At 43.5% G+C, this 23,966-nt stretch overlaps 1 protein-coding gene across 1 annotated transcript in view; it reads right to left on the minus strand.

Moving 5' to 3' along the window:
• Nucleotides 1–9,613: 9,613 nt before the first annotated feature.
• The window catches only part of galk1 (galactokinase 1), a 37,747-nt gene continuing 23,394 nt past the window's right edge, over nucleotides 9,614–23,966 (minus strand). Inside the window, exons 3-8 of the mRNA XM_008438117.3 lie at nucleotides 17,959–18,078; nucleotides 16,290–16,425; nucleotides 15,985–16,166; nucleotides 11,093–11,243; nucleotides 10,866–11,028; nucleotides 9,614–9,908 (exon numbers count right to left, since the gene is read on the minus strand). Coding sequence (XP_008436339.1) covers nucleotides 9,834–9,908; nucleotides 10,866–11,028; nucleotides 11,093–11,243; nucleotides 15,985–16,166; nucleotides 16,290–16,425; nucleotides 17,959–18,078 — 827 coding nt within the window. The 3' untranslated portion in view covers nucleotides 9,614–9,833. The remainder of the gene's footprint in view (nucleotides 9,909–10,865; nucleotides 11,029–11,092; nucleotides 11,244–15,984; nucleotides 16,167–16,289; nucleotides 16,426–17,958; nucleotides 18,079–23,966) is intronic.

Raw genomic sequence — 23,966 nt, forward strand, 5'->3', positions numbered from 1 at the left:
GAGTGGTAGCTTCAACTTCTTTCGGACTTTGTCCCACACTCTCAAAGTAAACACCACCCACTCATTTTGGATTTTAAGTTTTCGGCATTGATTTCTACTTAAAAAAGGTATATCTGTTATCGAAATACCCCCACTACTAATGAGCCCTGCTCCAGCTGTACCCACATTGTATCCAAATCCAGTCTAATCCATGCAACAAGTGCCCTTAGTTGTGCTGCCCAGAAATAACTTTCCAGATGTGGAAGAGCCAGGCCTCCCACACTCTTTGAAGAACACATAACTTTAAGTCTCACTCTTGGGCGTTTGTTTTGCCAGATGAATCTTGATATAAGTCTGTCTAGTAACTTGAAGGTGGTTTTAGGAACCATGATCGGTAGGGAGTTAAAGAGGAAAAGAAGCCGTGGTAGCACATTCATCCTGATCGTCTCCACCCTGCCAACTAGGGATAGAGGGAGAATCTGCCATCTTTCCAAATCCTTTTTAATTTGAGATATAAGTGTGCTATAATTGGCATTGTATAACTGAGAAAAATTACCGGTCAGAGTGACCCCCAAATATTTAAGGCCCGCTTTTGGCCACTTAAATTTCACTTCTTTCTCCAGGTGCTCTGGCCAGAGTCCTGTCATCATCATTGCTTCAGATTTAATTTCGTTAATTTTATAACCCGAGACATGACCAAATATGTGTAGGCATTTCATAAGAGGAGGGATCGTACTTGATGGGTTTTTTAAGTACAAGAGTATATCATCTGCAAATAAAGAGATCTTGTGTTCTAAACCTCTCTTGTCTACTATTCCTTCTATATGTTTGTTCAACCTAATCAATTCTGCTAATGGCTCTATACTTATAGCGAAAAGAATAGGCGAGACCGGACTTCCCTGTCTCACCCCCCTTTTTATGTTGAAAAATTCAGAGCAGTAGCCATTTACCCGTACCCTCGAGATAGGATTTTTGTTAAGCGTTGCTATCCATCTTATGAAGGTGGAGTTAAATCCCATCTTCTTCAATATGTAATTTAAATAATCCCAGTCCACCCTATCAAACGCTTTCTCTGCGTCTAACGCCAGGAGCATTGATGGTTGGCTGTCTTTCTTAGCGATTGACTGAATATTCAGCGCTCTTCTAACATTGTTCGAACCTTGTCGTTTTGTTATAAAACCAGTTTGATCCGGTTTTATTAATTTTAATATTAATATTAATATTAATTTCAAAGTACCTTTGCATCCTACCTGCTAAAATTGATCCAAGGATTTTCAAATCATTCCCTAAAAGGCTTATGGGGCGGTAGGAGGCACATTTTTTAGGGTCTTTCCCTTCCTTATGTATTACTGTTATTAATGCTTCTGACCAGCTTTTTGGGGGATCATTTTCCTTTAAGGCGTAGTTGTATACAGCACATAATTTAGGGGTAAGTTCCTTAATGAAAACTTTGTAAAACTCTCCATTTAAACCATCTGTCCCTGGACTTTTATTGCTTTTTAATGATTTAATTACTTCCTCAATCTCCATCTCTGTAATTGGTCTATTCAGATCATCTGCTTCTTCCTGTGTCAATTTTGGTAGATTAAGTGTTTTAAATAGATCCTCTATTTCTTCTCTTTTCTGGGGTAAACTTTCGGAGTCATATAGCTCTTTATAAAATTCTCGGAACGCCTCTGCAATTTTTTCCGGCTGGGCTAGTTCTCTTCCATTTCCCGGGTGACTTATGTTGGGGACCACGCGGCTGGCCTGTATTTTTCTCAATTGGAAGGCTAATAAGCGGCTCGCGCGATTTCCCACCTCATAATATTTTTGGCCAGTATATCTCATAGCCCCTTCTGCCTTATAAGTAAGTATTTTGTCCAGTGCTTCCCTGCTTCTTTTAAGTTTTTCCAGTGTCTCCTCTTTTCTATCTCTTTTATGAATTTGTTCTAATCTTTTCACTTCATTCTCTAGGTCTTTTACTTTCTGTGCCCGTTGTTTCTTTAATATACTTGCCATTTCTATACATTTACCCCTGATTACTGCCTTGGCTCCATCCCACAATATTGCCCATGATACAGCCCCATTATCATTCAACCGAAAGTATTCATCTATTGTTGTCTTCATTCGTTCTTGAACCTGTGGGTCATTCAGCATGGAGACATTCAATCTCCAGTATTTAAAATGTTTTTCTTTTTTAACCTTTAATGTTATTCTAACTGGTCCATGGTCTGACAACGTTACAGGCTCAATACTACTATGTACCACCCTATGAAGATCTTGTTTGGATATAAGTATCATATCCAATCTTGAGTATGAACCATGCACATTTGAAAAGAATGTGTAATCCTTGCCCTGTGGATTACATGCCCTCCAAGAATCTTCCAGTCCTAGCTCCTCTAACAGATATTTCAGGACTTTCGTTTTTCTGCCCAATGGGCCGTGATCTGATGGCAATTTGTCATGTTTTGGATCCAACACACAGTTAAAGTCTCCAGCCAAAATTATTACACCTTCTGAGTCTTTTGCTAAGACAGAAGCTACTTCTACAAAAAAATTTGGATCTTCTTCATTTGGGGCATATATATTCATTATTGTTATATCCATCCCTTCTATTGAACCTACCACCATCACATATCTCCCCTGCTCATCTTTAACCTCCTTCTGCATCGAAAAGTAAGTTGTCCGGCTCAATAATATTGCAACCCCTCTCCCCCTACTTTTTGGACAACTGGAAAAGAACACCTGGTCTACCCATTCTCTTTTTAATTGTTTGTGTTCCACATCGTTAAGATGAGTCTCTTGTATTAGAGCTATTGAACTTTTAAACGATTTTAATTGAGCTAATATTTTTTTCCTCTTTATCGGATGGCCCAGCCCTCTCACATTATAACTCACAATATTTAAATCACTCATAACCAATAACTCTCCTCCCACTGTCAACCTCCTCCTCTACTTTTTGACCCTTCAAACTTAATTCTAAATCTTGCATCATATCCGTATTTAACTCCTGTTGGTCACTCAAAATGAACATAAACATGTCAAGGAACAAGAACATAGTAACATCAAAGCAATTTGAACAAAATAAGCCCCTAAGACTCCCATCAATCCCACTGGCCATGATAAGACCACAGATAACCTGTAGTGACCGCATCCTGGCCAGCCCTCGATGTGACCAAGGCAGAGCACTGTGTGCCCACAGTTGCTCTGGGGAAAAGGCACTAAGTGCAACCCAGATCACAAACCAAAGAAAAACAATGATTCCTTGATGAGATCTCCACCCAATTGGAATGACAATAGTAACGCACGGCGATAGGAACTACCCGTGAGATATTAAACAACTGAGATATAATTTCTCTATACAAAGTAATATCAATTATCTTTATAGCATCTTCTCCCCCTTAATGATTTTCTCAAAACATACCTTAAAGTCTTCACAAACTCATCTGTTTATGAACATTTTTCCCCACCACAATCTTAAATGTAAGCCTTTAAATCCGCATCCAGTAACCCCCCTTTTCCCTGTCTCTTGTTGAGTCTCGGAATCCAGGCCTCTTTGGAGAGCTCCGCTTCCATCTTCTCTCTCTCACTCATCTGTACCGAGATATTTAGCTTCTCTAACGTTGGTATCGCATCGAGAAGGGTCGGGAAAGTTTTTGAGCCATTTTCCAGGTCCACTCTGAGTTGTGCAGGAAAACGACATTTAGCCTGTATTCCTTTTTCTTTAAGTTGCTTGATTACACTCTGCAGTCTCACTCTTTTCTTTTGGATTTCTGGAGAGAAGTCCTGGTCGAAGTATATTCTTTTCCCTTGGATAACTATTTGTTTTTGTGACCATGCCTTTTGTAGCACTGCTTCTTTCGCAGTGTAGTCCATGAAGCGGACAATGATGGAGCGCGGCGGATTTGTGTCCGCTGGTCTCGGTCCCAGCGCTCGATGCGCCCTTTCAATCTTAAAGTCCTCCTGCAGCAGAAGCGTGTTTCTGATTATATCCTTTACAAAGCCGGCCATGTCTTGTTTCTCGCTTCCCTCCGGAACTTGATAGATTCTGAGATTGTTACGACGCATACGGTTCTGGAGGTCGTCCCACTGGTTAGTGAGTGAAGCCTCACGTCTCAGCATGTACCGAAGCACTCTCTCATTTCTCTGGCTAACCTCTTCCGTCGCGCCGGTCCTATTCTCTGCTTCCTCCAAACGTTGCTCCAGCTTGTCCGTGCGCTCTTTCAAGTCTCCTACTGTTATTTCCAGTCTTTTTAGAGCGGCTTTTGTTTCAGCAAAAGCATTCTGGTTTTCTTTCCTCAACTCCTTTAGCTCACGCAGAACTTCGGTTATCGTATCATTAGCTTCGTTAGCTTTCCTTCTCTCGCTAGCTGCGTTGCTAGTCTGCTGCGGATCTTTCTTCTCTTTGGGCTCTTTTTGGTCATTTTGTTGCTTACCTACTGTATTTCTTGTCGGCATCATCTTCTTATTTGCAGTTTCTCTCAAGGGGGTAGCCATAAAGTTATATAATTTTCCAATTAATCATCAATCTCACGGGAGCCTCCACCCAATGCAACCGTCTCAGAACATGGCACCACCGGAAGTTCAAAATTCCTTTTTCTAACCTAATGTTCAATCCTAAGTATAAAAAATTAACACAATCATTTTCCAAAATCCCATTCACCATAAACCTGGACAATTTTCTAAAACTTAAAACATTTTCATATCACACAATTTCCATTTGATTCTGATATAGTCAAAGATCATATAATTTCAAATACATTCATCATCAACTAAATTAATGATTCTAAAACTATATAATACTATTTTCAGTCAAAGCATGTTATTAATATCTAAGAAAAATATCTTACAAATTAAATGTTAGTGGTTTAAAACATTTGATGTTATATTCAGTTTTTTCACCCTCTCAGATGTTAGTTTTGGAAGACTTCTCATCCTGCTTGCATGAACCAACCAAAGTTCCCTTTCTCAGTAATTCAAGTGATACTGCTTTTGGCCTTCCCACATATGTTAATTTTATAACCTCCTGTCCTGTCTGATAAGACCACAGGGGTCCAAGCAGAAGTTCTACTGCCAATCTCTTATTTCAATACTTACCCAGCAATAGTTTTAGTTTCAAATCACTAACAGAAACCTGCTCAAAATTAAGAAAGTTGTTCAAAAAAGTTTAAACTGTATTAAACACTAAAAATAATCATTTTTCCTCAACAGGATGTTATCTAAATAAACAAATACAAAAATATTAAGAAAATCTCGGAGACTAGGGCTTGGAAACAGGCTGGAGCATTAGATAACCCAAACGGCATAACCAGATACTTGAAATGGCCGATAGGAGTTTTGAAAGCCGTTTTCCATCCATCTCCTTCTTTAATTTGGAGAAGGTGATAAGCGTTGCGAAGGTCCAGTTTGGAAAAAACAGTTTAAAAACAGTTGAACAGGTTCAAAAGCAGATGATAACAGGGGCAGAGGATACTTGGTTTTGACAGTGATCCGATTTAAATCTCTGTGGTCAATGCATGGCCTGAGCATGCGGTACTTCTTACCTACGAAGAAGAAACCTGCCCCCAAAGGAGAGGAGGATGGGTGGATTAGACCTGCAGCCCATGATTCCTTAATGTATCTTTCCATTGTTTCTCGCTCCAGGCGTGAAATGTTGTACAAACGGCTCGATGGCAATGGAGCTCCAGGCAATAAATTTATTGTGCAGTCATATGGACGGTGTGGAGGAAGAGAACAAGCCTTGGTTTTACTGAACACAGGTGGGAGGTCATGATAATAAACGGGAACAGAAGAAAGGTCTGGAGGGTCAGCCTCATGACTAGCCGCCGGAGACGGACCTGGAGGGATAGCAGAACGGAGACAGATCAAATCAACAACAATGATTTGACCAAGATTCAGTATGTTTCTTAGACCAGCAGATATGTGGATTATGGAGAGTTAACCAGTCGAAACCCAAAACAACAGGAGCATTCTCGAAGGGAAAAACAAAAAATGAAATGTGTTCACTGTGGTTTCCGGAAATGACTAGGTGTAACGGCTTGGTTTTGTGTGTGATTCTTGGCAGGTCTTTACCATCCAGGGCTGAAACACAGAGGGGGGAAGGTCAAGGGATGGTTTCAATAGCTAGTTGTTTAACTAATTCAGAGTCATAGTTTGATTACAACCAGAATCTACTATAACAGACAGGGGAATGTGTTGATGGCTAAAAAACAGGTCAGCAGGAAGTAATAGGCGAGGATCAGGATTTTCAATTTTTTGACCCACCAAGTTCCTCACATTTATTGATGGGTCTGGGAGTTTAACCTCTTTGGGCATTGAGTGATGAAGTGACCAGGAACCCCACAATAAAAACAGAGCCGGTTCATCATGCGCCTCTGAGATTCCTCGGGGGAAAGCTGACTGAGCCTACCTGATCTGCATGGGCTCCGATTCGGGCTGGATCGGCTGCGGAAGAGTTGGGGAAATAGGTGGAGCTGCTCCAACATGCTGGGATCTCTGGCTTCTCTCTTTATTTCTAGACCGGATCCTGTTGTCGATTCGTCCGGTTAACTTTATAAGACCTGTGACAAGGTCTCCTCTCTTTTGTCATCTGTGTGCAGTGGAGATGCTGGTCAGGCTCAGCAGGCAGCATCTTTAGCTGACCATCTGGACATAATAATACCACACACCACAGGTCCGTCAACAGCTCTTTGTCTAATTTACCTCGTCTCTCACCAGAAAAATGACCCTCTTGTTTCCAGAGTTGTCCTCTATGTTGAGCGGGGACGCCGTCCATCAAGGCTGGAACGCTTTGGTGAAAACCAACTGGCTTTAAAATTCTGAAGCAGTGGGACAAACTAACATTCCTGAATGGTATTCTTTACCGTGTCATAAAAGACTCTCTGACAAAAGGTAAACGATTCCAGTTTGTGGTCCCTGATGCTTTGAAGTCTATGGTTTTGACTGGTGTCCACAATAATGCAGGTCATCAGGGCCAGCCAGAACTTTTTTTTAGAGTAAACAAACAGCTTACAACGAAAGAAGCAATAGCGATAGTTTGTGTGCTTATTTTAAGCGATAAAAGATGTACCGTTAACAAAAAGAAAAGGAATTGGATAAAAGCATGGATCTCGACTTGTGCATTTGTGAATCTTGACCTGTGCATTTGTGAATTATGAGTCTCTTTTAGTTCTGTATTCCTCCGCTTCTTCCTCTTCAGGCGACCTGAGTCGCTTTTCTCTTGCTTGACAGTGAGGGTGCAGAGTTGCCTCGTTTCCTTTTATTTTTCTTCCTGGGATTTTAGTGGAGGGTTAACTGAAAAGAAGAGTAAAATTTAGGATCTGCACTGCGAGCTCTAGAAAACACAGCCACTTAACCCGCCATCTTGTCCTGATCCCCCTTTCTGCAGAAGGCAGAAAAGCTAAATGTTTTTCACATTATCCGTCTCATACTGTCACAAAAAAGAGTTTTAACACATACGTAAAGAACATGTTTTTATATACATAAAAGTCACATACTGTAGCTTTAAAGCTCTACACATGTTGCAACCTAATAACGCAGTGGTCCCCAAACTACGGCCCGCGGGCCGAATCCGGCCCGCCTCCACATTTGGTCCGGCCCCCTGAACAATACCAGAGAGCATTTAGATTTTTTTTTCATATACCGTATTTTCCGGACTACAAGCCGTTTATATGCGGATTTTTCTTCAACCACCAGGGGCCTCTTTAGCAAAAAATGAATCATTGGAAGCCTGGTTACTTGCACGCCAACACTGAGCCCACAAACAGCAAAATGAGTAAGAAACAGATCAGATGTCTTTGGAAAGTTTCTCTGCAAAGGGGAAAAGGCCCAGAGAAGACACAGGAGAATGGATTTGTCTCGGACCGGTAGGTGAGTCCCACATTACAAACCGTAACATGCGGCGACCGACTAATGAGGCAATGAAGCTTTAAGCTGCTTTGCCACGTAGAGACCAAGCAGGCTGGGCTCAAGCAACACAGCTCGGGTGTTATTGTCTCTCATCACTCCCAGATGGGACCGTCTGGTTGCAGAGAAACAAGCTCAGGGCTCCCGTTAGTCATTATCGTGAGTTAAAATTTTCACAAGTAAAATGTTCGTTTTTGTGGCGCTTCTGTATCTTATTTCAATAGGATATATAAACGTTACCATAGCGACCAGAGTCAGAGCGTTTGGGCAGTGGTCAAGAGGAGAGGAGTAGAGCTTCGGCCGATTCTCCAAACCTCTGTGACCACAGAGCTGATAAAAGTACAACAGGTTTGATTGGTTCGTGTTCAGGAACACGGCACAAACCGATTCCAGTCACGAACATCCCGATTCCAGAGGATAATCCAGTATACACCTAACATAGCGGGAATTTAGAATAAACAAACACGGATGACGATGTAGAAGTGTAGTGTGGAGTCATTTTAAGAGATAAAAGATGTAACAAAAAGAAAAGGCAGTGGATAAAAGACGACGGGAGCAGCCGCTCTATTTGCTGCATTATGATTTGGAGGTAGATATGTTTTTTCATAGTTAACATTTTTAACTGAATAAACATAATAATGATCTTTAGATTTAATAATAAACATTTCCACATATCATCACCGATATCCACCGGACTCACAGTTGCGCGATATGTCAGCTGTTTGGGATTCCCCTCTGTTCTGACGTCACTGCGCTTTTTCATTGACTACTTGTCACATTCAGCTGGTTTTATTCTCGTTCCAAGTCAGGGAAAACCCCACAGGCTGCGATAAAAGTGCCAAGACAACCCAAATAGGGCATATTAATCGGTATTTAGTGGGAACACCAACATGCCTTATCTGACTGTTCATCCCCCCTCCGCCTCCTCCTCCTCTCCCTCCCGGGCCGCAACAAAATGTCCAAGTCTTGACCGGTCCGCGGTAATAAACAGGTTGGGACCACTGATTAACACATGCTACTAGCAACACGAAGGATCCGCGCTTTTACTGTTACAGTTACCGTTCAGAAACTACCGTAATAAGTTTTGTTAAATCTGATCTTGGCAACTTTTTCGTTTTTCAACCGTAATAAATGTGATATTCAATTGACCTGTTATGACTCAAATTTTGCGTGTCCGCCCCCCTCTGCTGCTGCTGCATCGTTGTGGAAAACCTAGAGCGGCAGAGATATTTGAGGCTTAGATGTATGTTTACTGGTTTAAAAAACAAAAAAAAACTTTGGGGTTGTGGCTTATAGTCCGGTGCGGCTCATAGTTCGGAAAATACGGACTATAATCCTGGATTTTTTTTTCTGTGAAAAAAGAGAGAGAGGGTTATTTGATTGTGCTTTCTGAAAAACGACATATTTTTTACATTTAGGCACTCCTGCAATCGTCTTTTTCTGTTTCACTTTTTCTGTTACAAAGTGACTCCGGCCCCCCACCAGAGAAGGAAGAAGTTATGTGGCCCTCACAGGAAAAAGTTTGGGGACCACTGTAATAACGGTTGCAACATGTGCAAATGTTACTTGGTTGTGAAATGTCTTTCTTGTGAAATGTAACCATATTTTGGAGTGCATTTTCCGCAACACCCATCTTAGTTGGGGGTATCGAAGTTAATGAGGGTGCACACGACAACAGACCTACATTTGAATACATCTTCAACAGTTTAGATACAAGCATTTTATTTTTTAAAAATATAAAAGAAAATCACTGTATCTAAAAGTATGATTTATTTTGAAGTATAAAAGTACAATCACTTTGTACCTGTACATGTCATGAACTAAAAACGGTGCAATTTTTATCTAGCATATGACAAAGCAATGCATCATTGTGGTAAAAAGTTCATTCAAATACTGGGGTGATTCCAGATGCCTTTCAGTGTGTGCAGAAAATGTAGATTCTCAAACAGCAGAAGTAAGAAGCGAGGTCAAATCAGACTGAGAGTCCTTGATCCTTCTGAAGGAGTTGTAACGTAGAAAGTTGGAGTTCCACTGTATTTTTCCTATTGTAAGGAAAAATGCACAGTAAGATTATAAACAGGAGTCAAAAATCAATTGAAAAAAGTTGTGACAGTTCAGGAATAAACATGGAACAATTTTTCTTAGACCTTTATTCCCTGTTCTTTCTAATTATTATTAATCCTTTAAAAACCCATTGAGGTCAAGACCTTTCTCACAAGGGTGATCTGGCCAAGAAGGCAGCAGAAGATCATAAGACGGACACACAGACAGCAGTAACAAATATAAACATATACAAATACAAAGATCAGAAATATACATATAATAACAACAACTTGGCCGTGATTAGGAGCTATGACTACAGGGAATCTTTGAGTGGACAGTCTGGAATTCCAGAAAATCAAGGTTCTGCGTGCTTGGAAGTCCAACATGATTTCCTTAGTTCAATATTTTCTTCAAATAACTTTATCAAGTAGTCTGTTAGGGACTTGAGACCCACTCTGAAAGAATTGTTTTCATCATCCCATTCAATATCACCCAACCTACCCAAACAATACCATCATAAAGTTTGGTCATCACCAAACTTTATACCATGGCAGTGGGGCCACATACAGAGAGAAGTCAGAACAACTGTCTGTGTGGTGCACCACCAACAACGTCCTTTGAAGCTGTATTGCAGTAGATCTGAAGAAAGAATAACTGAAAGCATTTAATTGATGTATTACAGTCTTGTGAAGAAGATATCCTGGAAGTTCTTTATTCCATAATGGCTGATACAGATAAAAAAATCCACTATTTTGTTCTTTTGGCTGTAAAAATTTAAGACTAGAAAAAAGATAATCTAGCTTTGTAAAAGATTAACATCCATTCAAAGTTAACGTCTATTTCGTAAGAGCAAACAGAACAGTAATATAAAAAAAGAAAAACAGTCACAGACCAACAAGTGAAACTCCCTGCAGCTTATACCGAAATACCTTAATCTGAAAGGGTCTTGTTTTTACCTGGATGTGTAGTATGGCCTTGTCAATGGCATGTGCCAGTAGCAAAGTCACGGTGCATCCCCCGAACCCTCCACCAGTCATTCTACTGCCAAAGACCCCCTCTACCTCCATGGCGGCAGAAACCAGTTCGTCCAGTTCTTGGCAGCTCACCTCATACAGGTCCCTGACAAGCAGATCATGTTACTGAGCACCTCGTGGTTTCTGTTCACAATCATATTTACCTTTACCTCAAAGAATTGTGGCTTTCCACCATGAGCTGGCCAAATTCCTTGTAGGACCCTTTCTTTAGGGCTTCAGCAGCTTGGACAGTTCTCTGTATTTCCTCAACAACATGACGAGCTCTTCGATAAGTTACATCATCCAGCTTCTCCTTGGCCTCTGAAATGTTGGGAATTGTGGAAATATGAAAGGAACTTGACTAAATGATTGGTCTTCAGAGGACCTTGAGTAAAAAGAAATAACTTTTTTAAAGAGAAGGGTTAAGTTAGGTAATGAAAATAAGTTTGTGTGCTTGTAGGTTGAAAAAAATCTGATTAGATTACCCATTGTTTGTAGTAAAACAAGCATTCTTTTTTTCCCCACTTCTGTCCTTGATGACTCATTGTTTTTATATCTGATTTATCATCCACCTCACAGTGAGTGAGCAGTATTTTTGGTGAATCCTTGACTTGAGTAAGAAACCAAATCAAGAGAATGATCTAAGACTGCCATGTATTGAGAAAGTCAGCTAACTTTCCATGTCACCGTAGCTCTTGATTACTGATTCAGTATGAAGATTAAAGCGATTAACCCAGATGATTCATTTACTGACCAGCTTTAGGACCTGCTGTGCTCAAGTCACTATTAAAGACTGGTCCATTTCCCAGGACAAAGAAAGAAAATACTCACAATATAGATCTATTGGAATATGACTTAACATTTTTTTGAGAAAATGCTGTTTATGCAAAATTACACAGTAGGTGGAATACTGTATGTAATTGAACAAATCACCAGTTTCTCCAAGTAAATGTATTTCTAAAGTTGCTAATGACATGCAGTTATTACCATCCAGTCCACAAATGCAAATCAAAAAGTTTACTAACATGGAATGGCAAAAGGAAGAAAGCATTCAACACGGGAAAAACAGACATGGAAAGTAATTAAGTAAAAAAGCAATTCTGTCACACTGAATATATGAGGGCCTATAGAAAGTTATAATACAAACATCTGAGCTTTTTCACTCTTAAAATACATTCATAGGTGCATCTCCAATCGACCTCCATGCAAAGAAAATATCAATAGTTTGTCCACAATTATTAGAGAATGTAAACTTGACTAGAAAGAATAAAAGATTCGCTCAGTTTGACATTTACAACATGGAAATGAGGGGAAAAGAAGTTATGTTTTTGGATACACTAAATGTTTGATTCCAACTGCAATTTAGTGCAATGGACAGCTATCAATAAAACCTTACAATAATTTTCCTCAAAAGGAATCTGCCTTGGCCTTAGGCCTGTCACGATAAACAATAAACAATTAATCGAACGATAAATTAAACCTATCGATCTCATTTTAATTATCGTCGTTATCGTCTCTTCCGGCCTTTTTTCTTTCTGTTGATGACACTGAATGAAAAAAGGCTCAGTTCCGGTGCTTTTCCTCTCCTTGGGCTGCCACCTTATCGTGGTGGAGGGGTTTGAGTGTCCCAATGATCCTAGGAGCTATACTGTCTGGGGCTTTATGCCCCTGGTAGGGTCACCCAAGGCAGACAGGTCCTAGGTGAGGAACCAGACAAAGTGCAGCCCGAAGACCCCTATGATGAATACGAACTTTGGACTGCGTTTTCCCTCGCCCGGACGCGGGTCACCGGGGCCCCACTCTGGAGCCAGGCCTGGAGGTGGGGCACGATGGCGAGCGCCTGGTGGCCGGGCTTTTACCCACGGAGCCCGGCCGGGCTCAGCCCGAAGAGGAGACGTGGGTCCCCCTTCCGATGGGCTCACCACCTGTCCGAGGGGCCAAAGGGGTCGGGTGCATTGTGCTATGGGCGGCAGCCAAGGGAGGGGACCCTGGCGGTCTGATCCTCGGCTGCAGAAGCTGGCTCTTGGGACGTGGAACGTCACCTCTCTGGTGGGGAAGGAGCCGGAGCTAGTGTGCGAGGCTGAGAGGTTCCGGCTAGAAATAGTCGGCCTCACCTCGACGCATGGCTCTGGTTCTGGAACCAGTCTCCTTGAGAGGGGCTGGACGTACTTCCACTCTGGAGTTGCCCACGGTGAGAGGCGCCGGGCTGGAGTGGGCATACTTGTTGCCCCCATCTGGGCGCCTGTACATTGGTGTTCACCCCGGTGAACGAGAGGGTAGCCTCCCTCCGCCTACGGGTGGGGGACGGGTTCTGACTGTTGTTTGTGCTTACGGGCCGAACGGCAGTTCAGATTACCCACCCTTCTTGGAGTCCTTAGAGGGGGTACTGGAGAGTGCCCCTCCTGGGGACTCCCTTGTTCTACTGGGAGACTTCAACGCTCACGTGGGCAATGACAGTGAGACCTGGAGAGGCGTGGTTGGGAGGAACGGCCCCCCCGATCTGAACCCAAGCGGTGTTCTGTTGTTGGACTTCTGTGCTCGTCACGGATTGTCCATCACGAACACCATGTTCAGGCATAAGGGCGTCCATATGTGCACTTGGCACCAGGACGCCCTAGGCCGCAGTTCGATGATTGACTTTGTCATCGTCTCATCGGATTTGCGGCCGTATGTCTTGGACACTCGGGTGAAGAGAGGTGCAGAGCTGTCCACTGACCACTACCTGGTGACGAGTTGGCTCCGGTGGTGGGGGAGGAAGCCGGTCAGACCTGGCAGGCCCAAACGTGTAGTGAGGGTCTGCTGGGAACGTCTGGCGGAGTCCCCTGTGAGACGGAGCTTCAACTCTCATCTCCGGCAGAACTTCGAACACGTTCCGGGGGAGGTGGGGGACATTGAGTCTGAGTGGACCATGTTCCGTACCTCCATTGCCGAGGCGGCCTATCGGAGCTGCGGCCGCAAGGTTGTTGGTGCCTGTCGCGGCGGCAACCCTCGAACCCGTTGGTGGACACCTTCGGTGAGGGATGCTGTCAAGCTGAAGAAGGAGTCCTACCGGGCCTTTTTGGCCTGTGGGATTCCAGAAGCAGCTGATAGGTACCGGCAGGCGAAACGGCATGCGGCTCGGGTTGTCGCTGAGGCAAAAACTCGGGCGTGGGAGGAGTTTGGAGAGGCCATGGAGACAGACTTCCGTACGGCTTCGAGGCGATTCTGGTCCACCATCCGGCGTCTCAGGAGGGGGAAGCAGTGCAGCACCAACACTGTTTATAGTGGGGATGGTGCGCTGCTGACCTCAACTCGGGACGTTGTGGGCCGGTGGGCGGAATACTTCGAAGACCTCCTCAATCCCACCAACATGCCTTCTGTTGAGGAAGCTGAGCATGGGGACTCTGGGCTGGGCTCTCCAATCTCTGGGGACGAGGTCGCCGAGGTGGTCAAAAAGCTCCTCTGTGGCAGGGCCCCGGGGGTGGATGAGATCCGCCCGGAGTTCCTTAAGGCTCTGGATGTTGCGGGGTTGTGTTGGCTAACGCGACTCTGCAATATCGCATGGACATCGGGGGCAGTTCCCCTGGACTGGCAGACTGGGGTGGTGGTCCCCCTGTTTAAAAAGGGGGACCGGAGGGTGTGCTCCAATTACAGGGGGATCACACTCTTAAGCCTCCCTGGTAAGGTCTATTCAGGGGTCCTGGAGAGGAGGGTCCGTCGGATAGTCGAACCTCGGATTCAGGAAGAGCAGTGTGGTTTTCGTCCTGGTCGTGGAACACTGGACCAGCTCTACACCCTCAGCGGGGTCCTGGAGGGTGCATGGGAGTTCGCCCAACCAGTCTACATGTGTTTTGTGGACTTGGAGAAGGCGTTCGACCGTGTCCCTCGGGGGGACCTGTGGGGGTACTCCGGGAGTATGGGGTACCGGGCCCTTTGATACGGGCTGTCAGGTCCCTGTATGACCGGTGTCAGAGTCTGGTCCGCATTGCCGGCAGTAAGTCGGGCTCGTTTCCGGTGAGAGTTGGACTCCGCCAAGGCTGCCCTTTGTCACCGATTCTGTTCATTACTTTTATGGACAGAATTTCTAGGCGCAGCCGAGGTGTTGAGGGGATCCGTTTTGGTGGCCTTAGGATCGCATCTCTGCTTTTTGCGGATGATGTGGTCCTGTTGGCTTCATCGGAACGTGATCTGCAGCTCTCACTGGAGCGGTTCGCAGCCGAGTGTGAAGCGGCCGGGATGAGGCTCAGTGCCTCCAAATCCGAGGCCATGGTCTTGAGCCGGAAAAGGGTAGAGTGCCTTCTCCGGGTCAGGGGGGTCGTCCTGCCTCAAGTGGAGGAGTTTAAGTATCTGGGGATCTTGTTCACGAATGAGGGAAGAAGGGAGCGGGAGATCGACAGGCGGATTGGGGCAGCGTCTGCCGTGAAGCGGGCGCTGTACCGGTCCGTCGTGGTGAAGAGAGAGCTGAGCCAAAAAGCGAAGCTCTCGATTTACCGGTCGATCTACGTTCCCACCCTCATCTATGGTCATGAGCTTTGGGTCATGACCGAAAGAACGAGATCACGGGTACAAGCGGCCGAAATGGGTTTCCTCCGCAGGGTGGCTGGGCTCTCCCTTAGAGATAGGGTGAGAAGCTCGGTCATCCGGGAGGGACTCAGAGTAGAGCCGCTGCTCCTCCACGTCGAGAGGAGCCAGTTGAGGTGGCTCGGGCATCTGGTAAGGATGCCTCCTGGACGCCTCCCTGGTGAGGTGTTCCGGGCACGTCCCACCGGGAGGAGGCCTCGGGGAAGACCCAGGACACGCTGGAGGGATTACGTCTCTCGGCTGGCCTGGGAACGCCTTGGGATTCCCCCGGAGGAGCTGGAAGAAGTGGCTGGGGAGAGGGAAGTCTGGGCCTCCCTTCTGAAACTGCTGCCCCCGCGACCCGACCCCGGATAAGCGGAAGAAAATGGATGGATGGATGGATGGATGGATATTATTTTCTGGCATATAAAAACTGAATAAAGTAAGACATTAAAAATCTGAAGCATGTGGTTTTACATAAAAACTAACAGGCTCTTAGATACAAAACCAAACCACTCCATACCTTCTAGTTCTTTTATTGTAACATCTCTCAGACTGTCTTTTCCCAGTGCAGAGGCAGCCTGCTCACAATGTCTGCGTCTTATTGGGTACTCACTGCCAGTCAGCGAGTGCTTTACGTTAGAGTTGGTAATGAGGATGACCAAGCTTGGATCTGCCAGAGGTACTGAGGTGGCTTCCAGGGACCTAACTCAGAACAAAAACAAATACGACTTATGACAATGATTTGTTTTCTATTTCATAGAGATAATAGACTAGAACAGTTAATGAAGGAGGATTGATGTCCTCCACCTGGATGTTTCCCTTTACCTGCAATCAATGAGTAAAGCCTGTCCCTCCCTGGCAAAAACAGACACAAACTGGTCCATAATACCACATGGTACACCAGCGTGGGTGTGTTCAGCCTGTTGACATGCCAGCACTTTTCCCAGTTTCTCTCCATTATCTGTGGGAGCACAGGAAAGAACAGGGGCAACACATACAAAAAAAGAAATATGGCAGAAACATATTTGTGCCATATTTCTTTAGGCAGAAATATGTTTCTGCCTAATGTTGAAATAACGTTAGGTAGAAGCATTGAATCCACATTGACAATGAAACGATATTGAAAGTGGTCGTTAATTTACATTTTGAATCAATGTTGGGGTTTAAACCATAACCGACACTGAATCAATGTTGATTTAGTTATCAGCTGAATGTGGATCTACATCGACATTTGTGTTGATTTTATATTAAATCAAAGTTAATGAATCAATATTGATTCATTAATATTTTTTGTTCATTAATCATTTTATGTTTTTATGTTACATCATACCATTAAAAGTTTCTTCACTGATGTTAAACACACAATTTTGTTGGCAGACGGTGGGTATTATGTTTTTTAAAGTTATCTTACATTCCAAAAATGTGTGTACACAAACTTAAAAAATGACAAGATGGCATTAATATTACATTTTACTTAAGGGGGAGGAAAGGGGGGCAAGGGGTGCAACAAACAGCATAAATTGAGTGAGTGTTTTTCAACCCTGGTCCTCAAGGCACACTACCCTGAAAGTTTTAGGCATTCCCCTGCTTCAGCACACATAAATTTCTATTGATGCCTGATTAGCAGGGTTTTACTGAATTGCAATCATCTGAATGGGATGCGTTTAAGCAGAGGAACATCTAAAACCTGCAGGTCAGTTTGCCTTGAGGACCAGGGTGGAAAAACACTGGATCAGGCGTTGGCATTTCAATTAGAATTCAACCACAAAACAACATTGATTCAGTGATATATTTTCAACAGTGGGTAATTGGCTAGAACTGGATGATTGTTTGATGGCTGATCCACCATAAAGCAATCACAATTTTTACCTTAACCAAAAATCAACCTTTTTGACCATAATTCAACATTGAATTACCATCGTTTGCTATCTGAGAAGACTGTAACATGCAATGTATGTTTGTGCCCTGGGGATGAAAGAGAGGAAAGTTTGGTGGGGTTTAATGTGTGATTGTATCCAGAAAATCAATAAAATTTTAATTATCAAAAAATTACAGGTCTGTGCCAGAAAACCAACTAATTGAAATGTACTCTACATACTCACTTAAGTCATCAACAATTTCCTGACATCTCTCCAGACAGAAGGATGTCAGGGAATTGTTGATGATATGAAAATATTGTGATTGACACATAAGACATTTACTCGTATTGAGAGTATGAACATATTAAGGCTAAATTTACGATTGTGATTTGTTTCTTGACCATTCCACATACTCCAACACTGATAAGTATGTATGTTAGATTCTCACCAGAACTGTCATAATCTAACATACATAATTACTCATAGAATGACAAATGATGTTTAGTTGCTTGCATTTTGTATTACATTTTTATTAACATAGTGTGCACTTGCACCAAATGTAATAAGCCATTGGAAGTGTGTCTTAGTAAAGTTTTGTGCTGAATATCTAAGTCTGGAGCTCCACTTGGACTCACCTGGCTTGAGCTGCTGCAAGAAGGTGTAGAAGGCCACCTCCAGAGAGGCAGAGCTGGACAGTCCTCCACCCAGGGGGACACTGCTAGCTACCACTGCTCTGAAATTTGGGAGACCAGGAGCTGCAGCAAATAAAACCCAAAGGCAGTGCATATTTCAGCTGTGGTGCTAGATAAGATAACAATTATGACATCCTGAAAGATCCGATGTAAATCTGTCCCTGCTTGAGTTAATATTATGTCTTTATGAAAAAACTTCCACATAATGCAGATTTTAAGACATTTGATTAGGAAATCACTTTGTATGACTTTTAAGAAATTAATTAGCATTATATTGCTAAACATCCAATGCCAATCAGAAAGCGTGTTGACGTAAGAACAGGGGGAATCCCAAACAGCTGACATATTGCGCAACTGAGAGTCTGGTGGATATCGGAGATATGTGGAAATGTTTATTATTACAGGTCATTATTATATATGTTTATTATGTTTATTCAGTTAAATTGTTAACTATGAAAAAACATAGTCACCTCCAAATCAAAGTGCAGCAAATATAGCTGCTGCTCCCATCATCTTTTATCCACCGCCTTTTCTTTTTGTTACGTCTTTTATCTCTTAAAATGACTCCACAAGCTATCACTATATACATAGTCATCTGTGTTTGGTTATTCTAAATTCCCGCTATGTTGGGGGAGGGTGGTACTGGATTATCCTCTGGAATCGGGATGTTCGTGACTGAAATCGATTCGTGTGTGGTGTGTTGCCTTGGTGTGCCTTGGACACACGAACCGATCAAACCTGTTGTACTTTAATCAGCTCTGTGATCACAGAGGTTTGGAAAATTGGCCGACAATTCTTAAATCTTTCCGTCTAAACCAGACTTAAAACTCACAAGCTCTACTCATCTCCTCTCCACCACTACCCAAACGCTCTCTGACTCTGGTCGCTATGGTAACGTTTACATATCCCTTCAAAATAAGATACAGATGTGCCACAAAAACGAAAATTTTGCTTTTGTGAAAATTTTAACTCACGATAATGACTAATGGGAGCCCTGAGCTTGTTTCTCTGCAACGAGACGGTTCCTTCTGGGAGTGATAAGAGACAATGACACCCTTATATGTTGTTGCTTATATCCACAGTGTGCTTGGTCTCTACGTGGCGAAGTATTTTGAAGGCTTCATTGCCTCATTAGCTCCGCATGTTATGCAGAGCAGGCTTGTAATGTGAGGCTCACCTGCCGGTTCGGGACAGGCGCGGAGCGGGGGAGGGGAGCTGAGGGGGCGGCTGCCCCCCGGCCCGGCCCGGCCCAGATGGGTGCCCGGGTCTGGAGGTGCCAGGGAAGAATGGTTTCAAATCGCTTCAATGTCTGATTATAGACTGTCTGTTACTACCCAATAGTAAGTCCCGCCTACTCCTCACAACCCTTCGGACTCACTACTGCCCAGTTCTCTGTCTAACAGGTCCGGAAAACCCCCAGAAACTCGGGTCTTACCCTGGCGATAGTTTGTGGAGAATTATCTGTTTAAACTGGGGTCGGAAAGGACTCGTCTAGCTCTGACTACCTTCGATCCAGAAGTTATGACCTTTTACAGTTGAGGGGCAATCCGCTGAGTAGCCCTCACAGCGACATAACCCCTACAACCACTCCTGTTAACGGTAGCTCCTTTCCTAAAATAACGGCACTTGTTAACGGCTAGATTAAATTTAGTGACTTAGATTTAAGTCCCAAGGTCATTATTTTAGTTTTGGCTAAAAGCAACCTATAAAACATTTCTACTTTTTCCTCCCAGAATCAAACTTCATAGCTATTTCACAACCATCAAAGAACTTTAAGGTGACTCATTAATTGAATGTCCACAACATCTTTTAGATTTTCTTAAATGGTAATTATTTTATTAGTAAGGCAATTTTTGCAAGAGTCAGTACAGCTTAATTCACTAGCAGAAATAATCAAATAAGTAAAATCAATAATCTAGCCTATCTTTCCCTAATGCTGACACTGAGAGCTAAAAAAGGGAAACTTTGAGAGAGACGGACAGAGTTTGGCATCTTGAACCCCAGAACTGGCCTGATGATGAAGAAGGTGTTGCAGCAGCAGGAGGTTCCCAGTACAGGAAGAGTACTGACTCAGAGCAGCAGGTCTCGGGCATCAGGGTGACTTCCTCATGCGCGTAGTGGTCCTCAGCTTCTTGTCTTGCAGCTCTGTAGCTCCCTTCTCCTCGTCTCACGATCTTCCTGGTCCCACGGAAGGAACACACCAGTTCTTCCTCTTTGCCTTTGTTCTTTGCCTTTATCTTCATCTTTGCCTTGGTCTTTGTCTTTGGGGTTCTAAACCCAGCTGTTGAGAGAAGTGCGATTTGAAGCCACATGTTGCGGGGCTAACGGGTTGGTCCCCATGTGCAGAACAGTCTCCGGTTCTGTGGCCCCGGCTCTTCTTCTGCAGAGTTCTTTGTCCATCTCGATCTTGGCTCGAAGCTGCCTGAAGGATCCAACCAACGATTCCTCTTTTGCACCCACCTTATAAAGGGTTTATCCACCTTTTGGTGCGTTTGCATTGGCTAGCTTTGTTGCTGTGCCTGTCTCATTGGCTGACTGCTTGGACAGATGATCTCATCTCCATCACCCTGGAGACCTTATGACCGGATCTCTGTTCTAATGTCCCCAAGTTGCTCAACAGTTCCTCCTACCTCTGTTTCCTGCCCAACCTTTTCTTAGGCAAGTTGAAGTTTAGCAATAAGGCTTTGGTCACCTCCATTCTCCTATCAGTTCCTCTTTTCCCCTGACCTTTCACCTCCCATCTACCTCCCACACAACATCAGTGACCTTTAATTACAGTTACAACATTTTACACCTTTTCAAGTTCAATGTCAAAATCACATTTCTAACCTTTTAGTTTATCTGATTCAACATTCATTTATAATGTTATAATAACCATAACTTATTAGTTACTCTTATTACAATCATAATGTGAGTTATTACAGATACTTCTGAAAAGAAACCAATAATAATCCATTATTGTAATTATCTGATACCATGTTACAGTTACTTGTTTCACCTTTAAGTACTTCCACAAGTGTAAGAGTAAGTGTAAATATTCTTATAATCAAATCAACATCAACCACTGGTTAAACCAATATTAATTATTGCATAATTATAAGTCATTATTTTAAATATTTTACTCTGGGTTTTATCCAATCTCTCAAAACGTTTAGATTTAATTCTTTAAAAACCTTTAATGCTTTAAAATAAGGAATGGTCTGACTTATTTTTATCCTGATGCAAAATAGAAACTTCCCCTTTTCTTCAGGAAACCAGCTTCCTGTTTCATGACTCTCTTTCTGCCTGACTTTGATTTTTTATGATTAAATAGAAAAAAGTAGAATTAAAGTAAAGTTTGCAGGACACAATAACAACACACACAACCAGATTCATTTTATTACAGTCTGACTCTATTATTGGGTCTTGATGTCACCTGTGTAATTAATTTTAAGGTAATTTTATTTATTATTACTATTAAACTAAAATCTCCAGCATGGGGAAGTGGGATGAGCTCGACTTTTCTCGACAAGACGGAGAAAGTGCACCCTCGCCTGTTCAGAAAGGTGTATGTAATGTTAAAGTTACTGTCCCACAATGGAATATATAGTAGTCAGTCCCAGTGACTGTTTGACTCACGGTGCTTCCTGGGTAAAAATGAAACAAGAAACGCAGCCCAACAGTTTCCAGTAGCGCAAGTGATACATGTGAGGGGCCCAGTTATTGGCCCCGTCCCCCGGCCCGACGCCAACTTGTTCCGCTAGTGGTCCAGGATAAATCCCTTCTCCTGTCTCTTCTCTGGGCCTTCTCCCCTTTGCAAAGAAACTTTCCAAAGACATCTGTTTCTTACTCATTTTGCTACTTGTGGGCCCAGTGTTGGCGCACAAGTAACCGAGAGAATTCGGTTAAAGGATTTTCAAAATAAAAGATCCTCCAGACTCAAATAAGACATGAAACGGAAATATTTCATTATTTCTTACACGGCCCGGTACCAATTGGTCCATGGACCGGTACCGGTCCGCGGCCCAGGAGTTGGGCACCACTGGTCTACAGGACAATAGCCATGCAACTTGGTGAAAAGGCAGCAACTGATGGTGCGGGTAAGAAGTTCAAACGACGGTGAAGCTTCCTCCGTCTGGGATCAAGAGATCAAGATTTTATAGCGCATGTGCCAATTAGTATGTAGCCTGTTGCGGCTGCTCCTCTTTATACTTTGCATTTTCCAACTTTTTTTCTTTTCTTTTACCCTATCGGGCACAACAACTTGACCACATTGCTTACAGCAGGGATCAGCTGATCTCACCAGCTCGGTATCCAGACCCACAGAAAACCCTGAAGAGATCTGGAGAGAAGGGCCATGCAAAGACCTTTGAGGGGAAAGGGCTAGGTACATAAGGCATTTGAAATGTCGTGGTCTAAGGCATTGTGGCGAAATAAAACAAGACGGTGCTGCGTGCTGTGCATTTTGGCACAGAGCTGCATGCTGCACGCTGGAGCTGTGTGGATAGTCCACCGGCCACCAACCCACTAATGGAGCGACCAAAAGGGAATCCCCTGGTATTTCCATAGGTCAGGCCGCCCCTACTTTTCAGTTATCTTGATTGATTTAACTGTGGACCACAGCATAAAGCAAAACATGCCAAATTGTTGGTACAGTATTTTCACTAATACTTTAGTGAAAATGATATTTTGTGAGCTTCAAATGCAATGGGCCAAATCTTCCTTTAGCACAGTGGTTCCCAAACCTTTTCTCCTGGGCCCCCCTAGTGGTTTCCAAACTATTTCTGGGCCCCCCTATGGCTTACAAATAGTTGTCTTGTTGAACGATGTGTGTGAGCGAAAGGGGTGGGAGGTGGATTCTTAGAGACTCCCTGTTATACTCAGCCCCGGATCCAGACGAACGGGGGAATCAACTTTTTTGGGGGGTAAAATGAATCGTAGCTGAACACAGACAACAACACTAGTAGCCTACAAGCTACTTGTTAACAAGCTTAAGGTGCTGTATTGATATTAGCTAGTCATCTTTTAGCTAACATTACCTGCATCCAACAGCTTTACTCAACTCAGTCTGTTAGTTTGGGGGAAAACTGTGAAAAGTTCTTTGTGTTTTGCTGGTTTGCTGCCATGATTCTAACACACACCTGCGTAGCTTTACCCTGCAGCAGCAGGCCTCCTTCACTGCCGCACAGGTGTAAACCCAGCGCGAGCGTCGTAGCGCTTCTGTTGCATTTAAAGGCAGCTCGGAAAAACAGGTTACGACATGTAAACAACGGATTAAACAGTTTTAACTGCTGATAAAAGTGACAGAGGACACAGATATGGGAAGTGCGGAAGCCCCTACTGTATCAAATTGACAGAGGAATAACAGAGTTGGCCATTCTAAGGTAAAAACCCAGTGCATACAGCGTTCATGTTTTTTTTTCATCCAGACGGCTTCCCACGCCCCCCCTTCAATGGCACGGTGACCCCGCCTAGGGTGAGCGCCCCACAGTTTGGGAACCTCTGCTTTAGCAGTTGAGGTTCTACAGTAACTTTTATTCAGTCGTTCACCTCCAGCCCAGATCCCCTCAGCAGTGGTGCAAACCCGCAGGCAGTAACCAGAGCTTTGTGGTGTGTCGTGGTAACCGTTTCTTTATATCAGGATATCTGATTCTGACCCACAGCGGTGGGACTGACTCAGGCTGCCTGTAGCCAACCTGGCATTAAGTCCAGCACTGGGCCAGCTTGATAAAATAAAAGTAAAAAGTTTTTTCTGCTGCTGAACCATCTCTGTGTTTGAGGGCGAGGAAGGTTTTTTTTTTTTTACCACTAATACGAGGACAATATCAAAAATGAACAAAAACTAATTTTCTAACTTCAATATCAGACCTACGGTTTTGACGAACAAGTATGTTGAAAAAATCTATAATTTTGCCCATAATTTGATAAAGGGCACAGCAGGGCGGTCGGGAAGCGTATCGATGGGGAAAAGG

Source organism: Poecilia reticulata, chromosome 19 (assembly GCF_904066995.2).
Source record: "Poecilia reticulata chromosome 19, P_reticulata-male-v2, whole genome shotgun sequence".
Classification (NCBI taxonomy): Eukaryota; Metazoa; Chordata; class Actinopteri; order Cyprinodontiformes; family Poeciliidae; genus Poecilia; species Poecilia reticulata.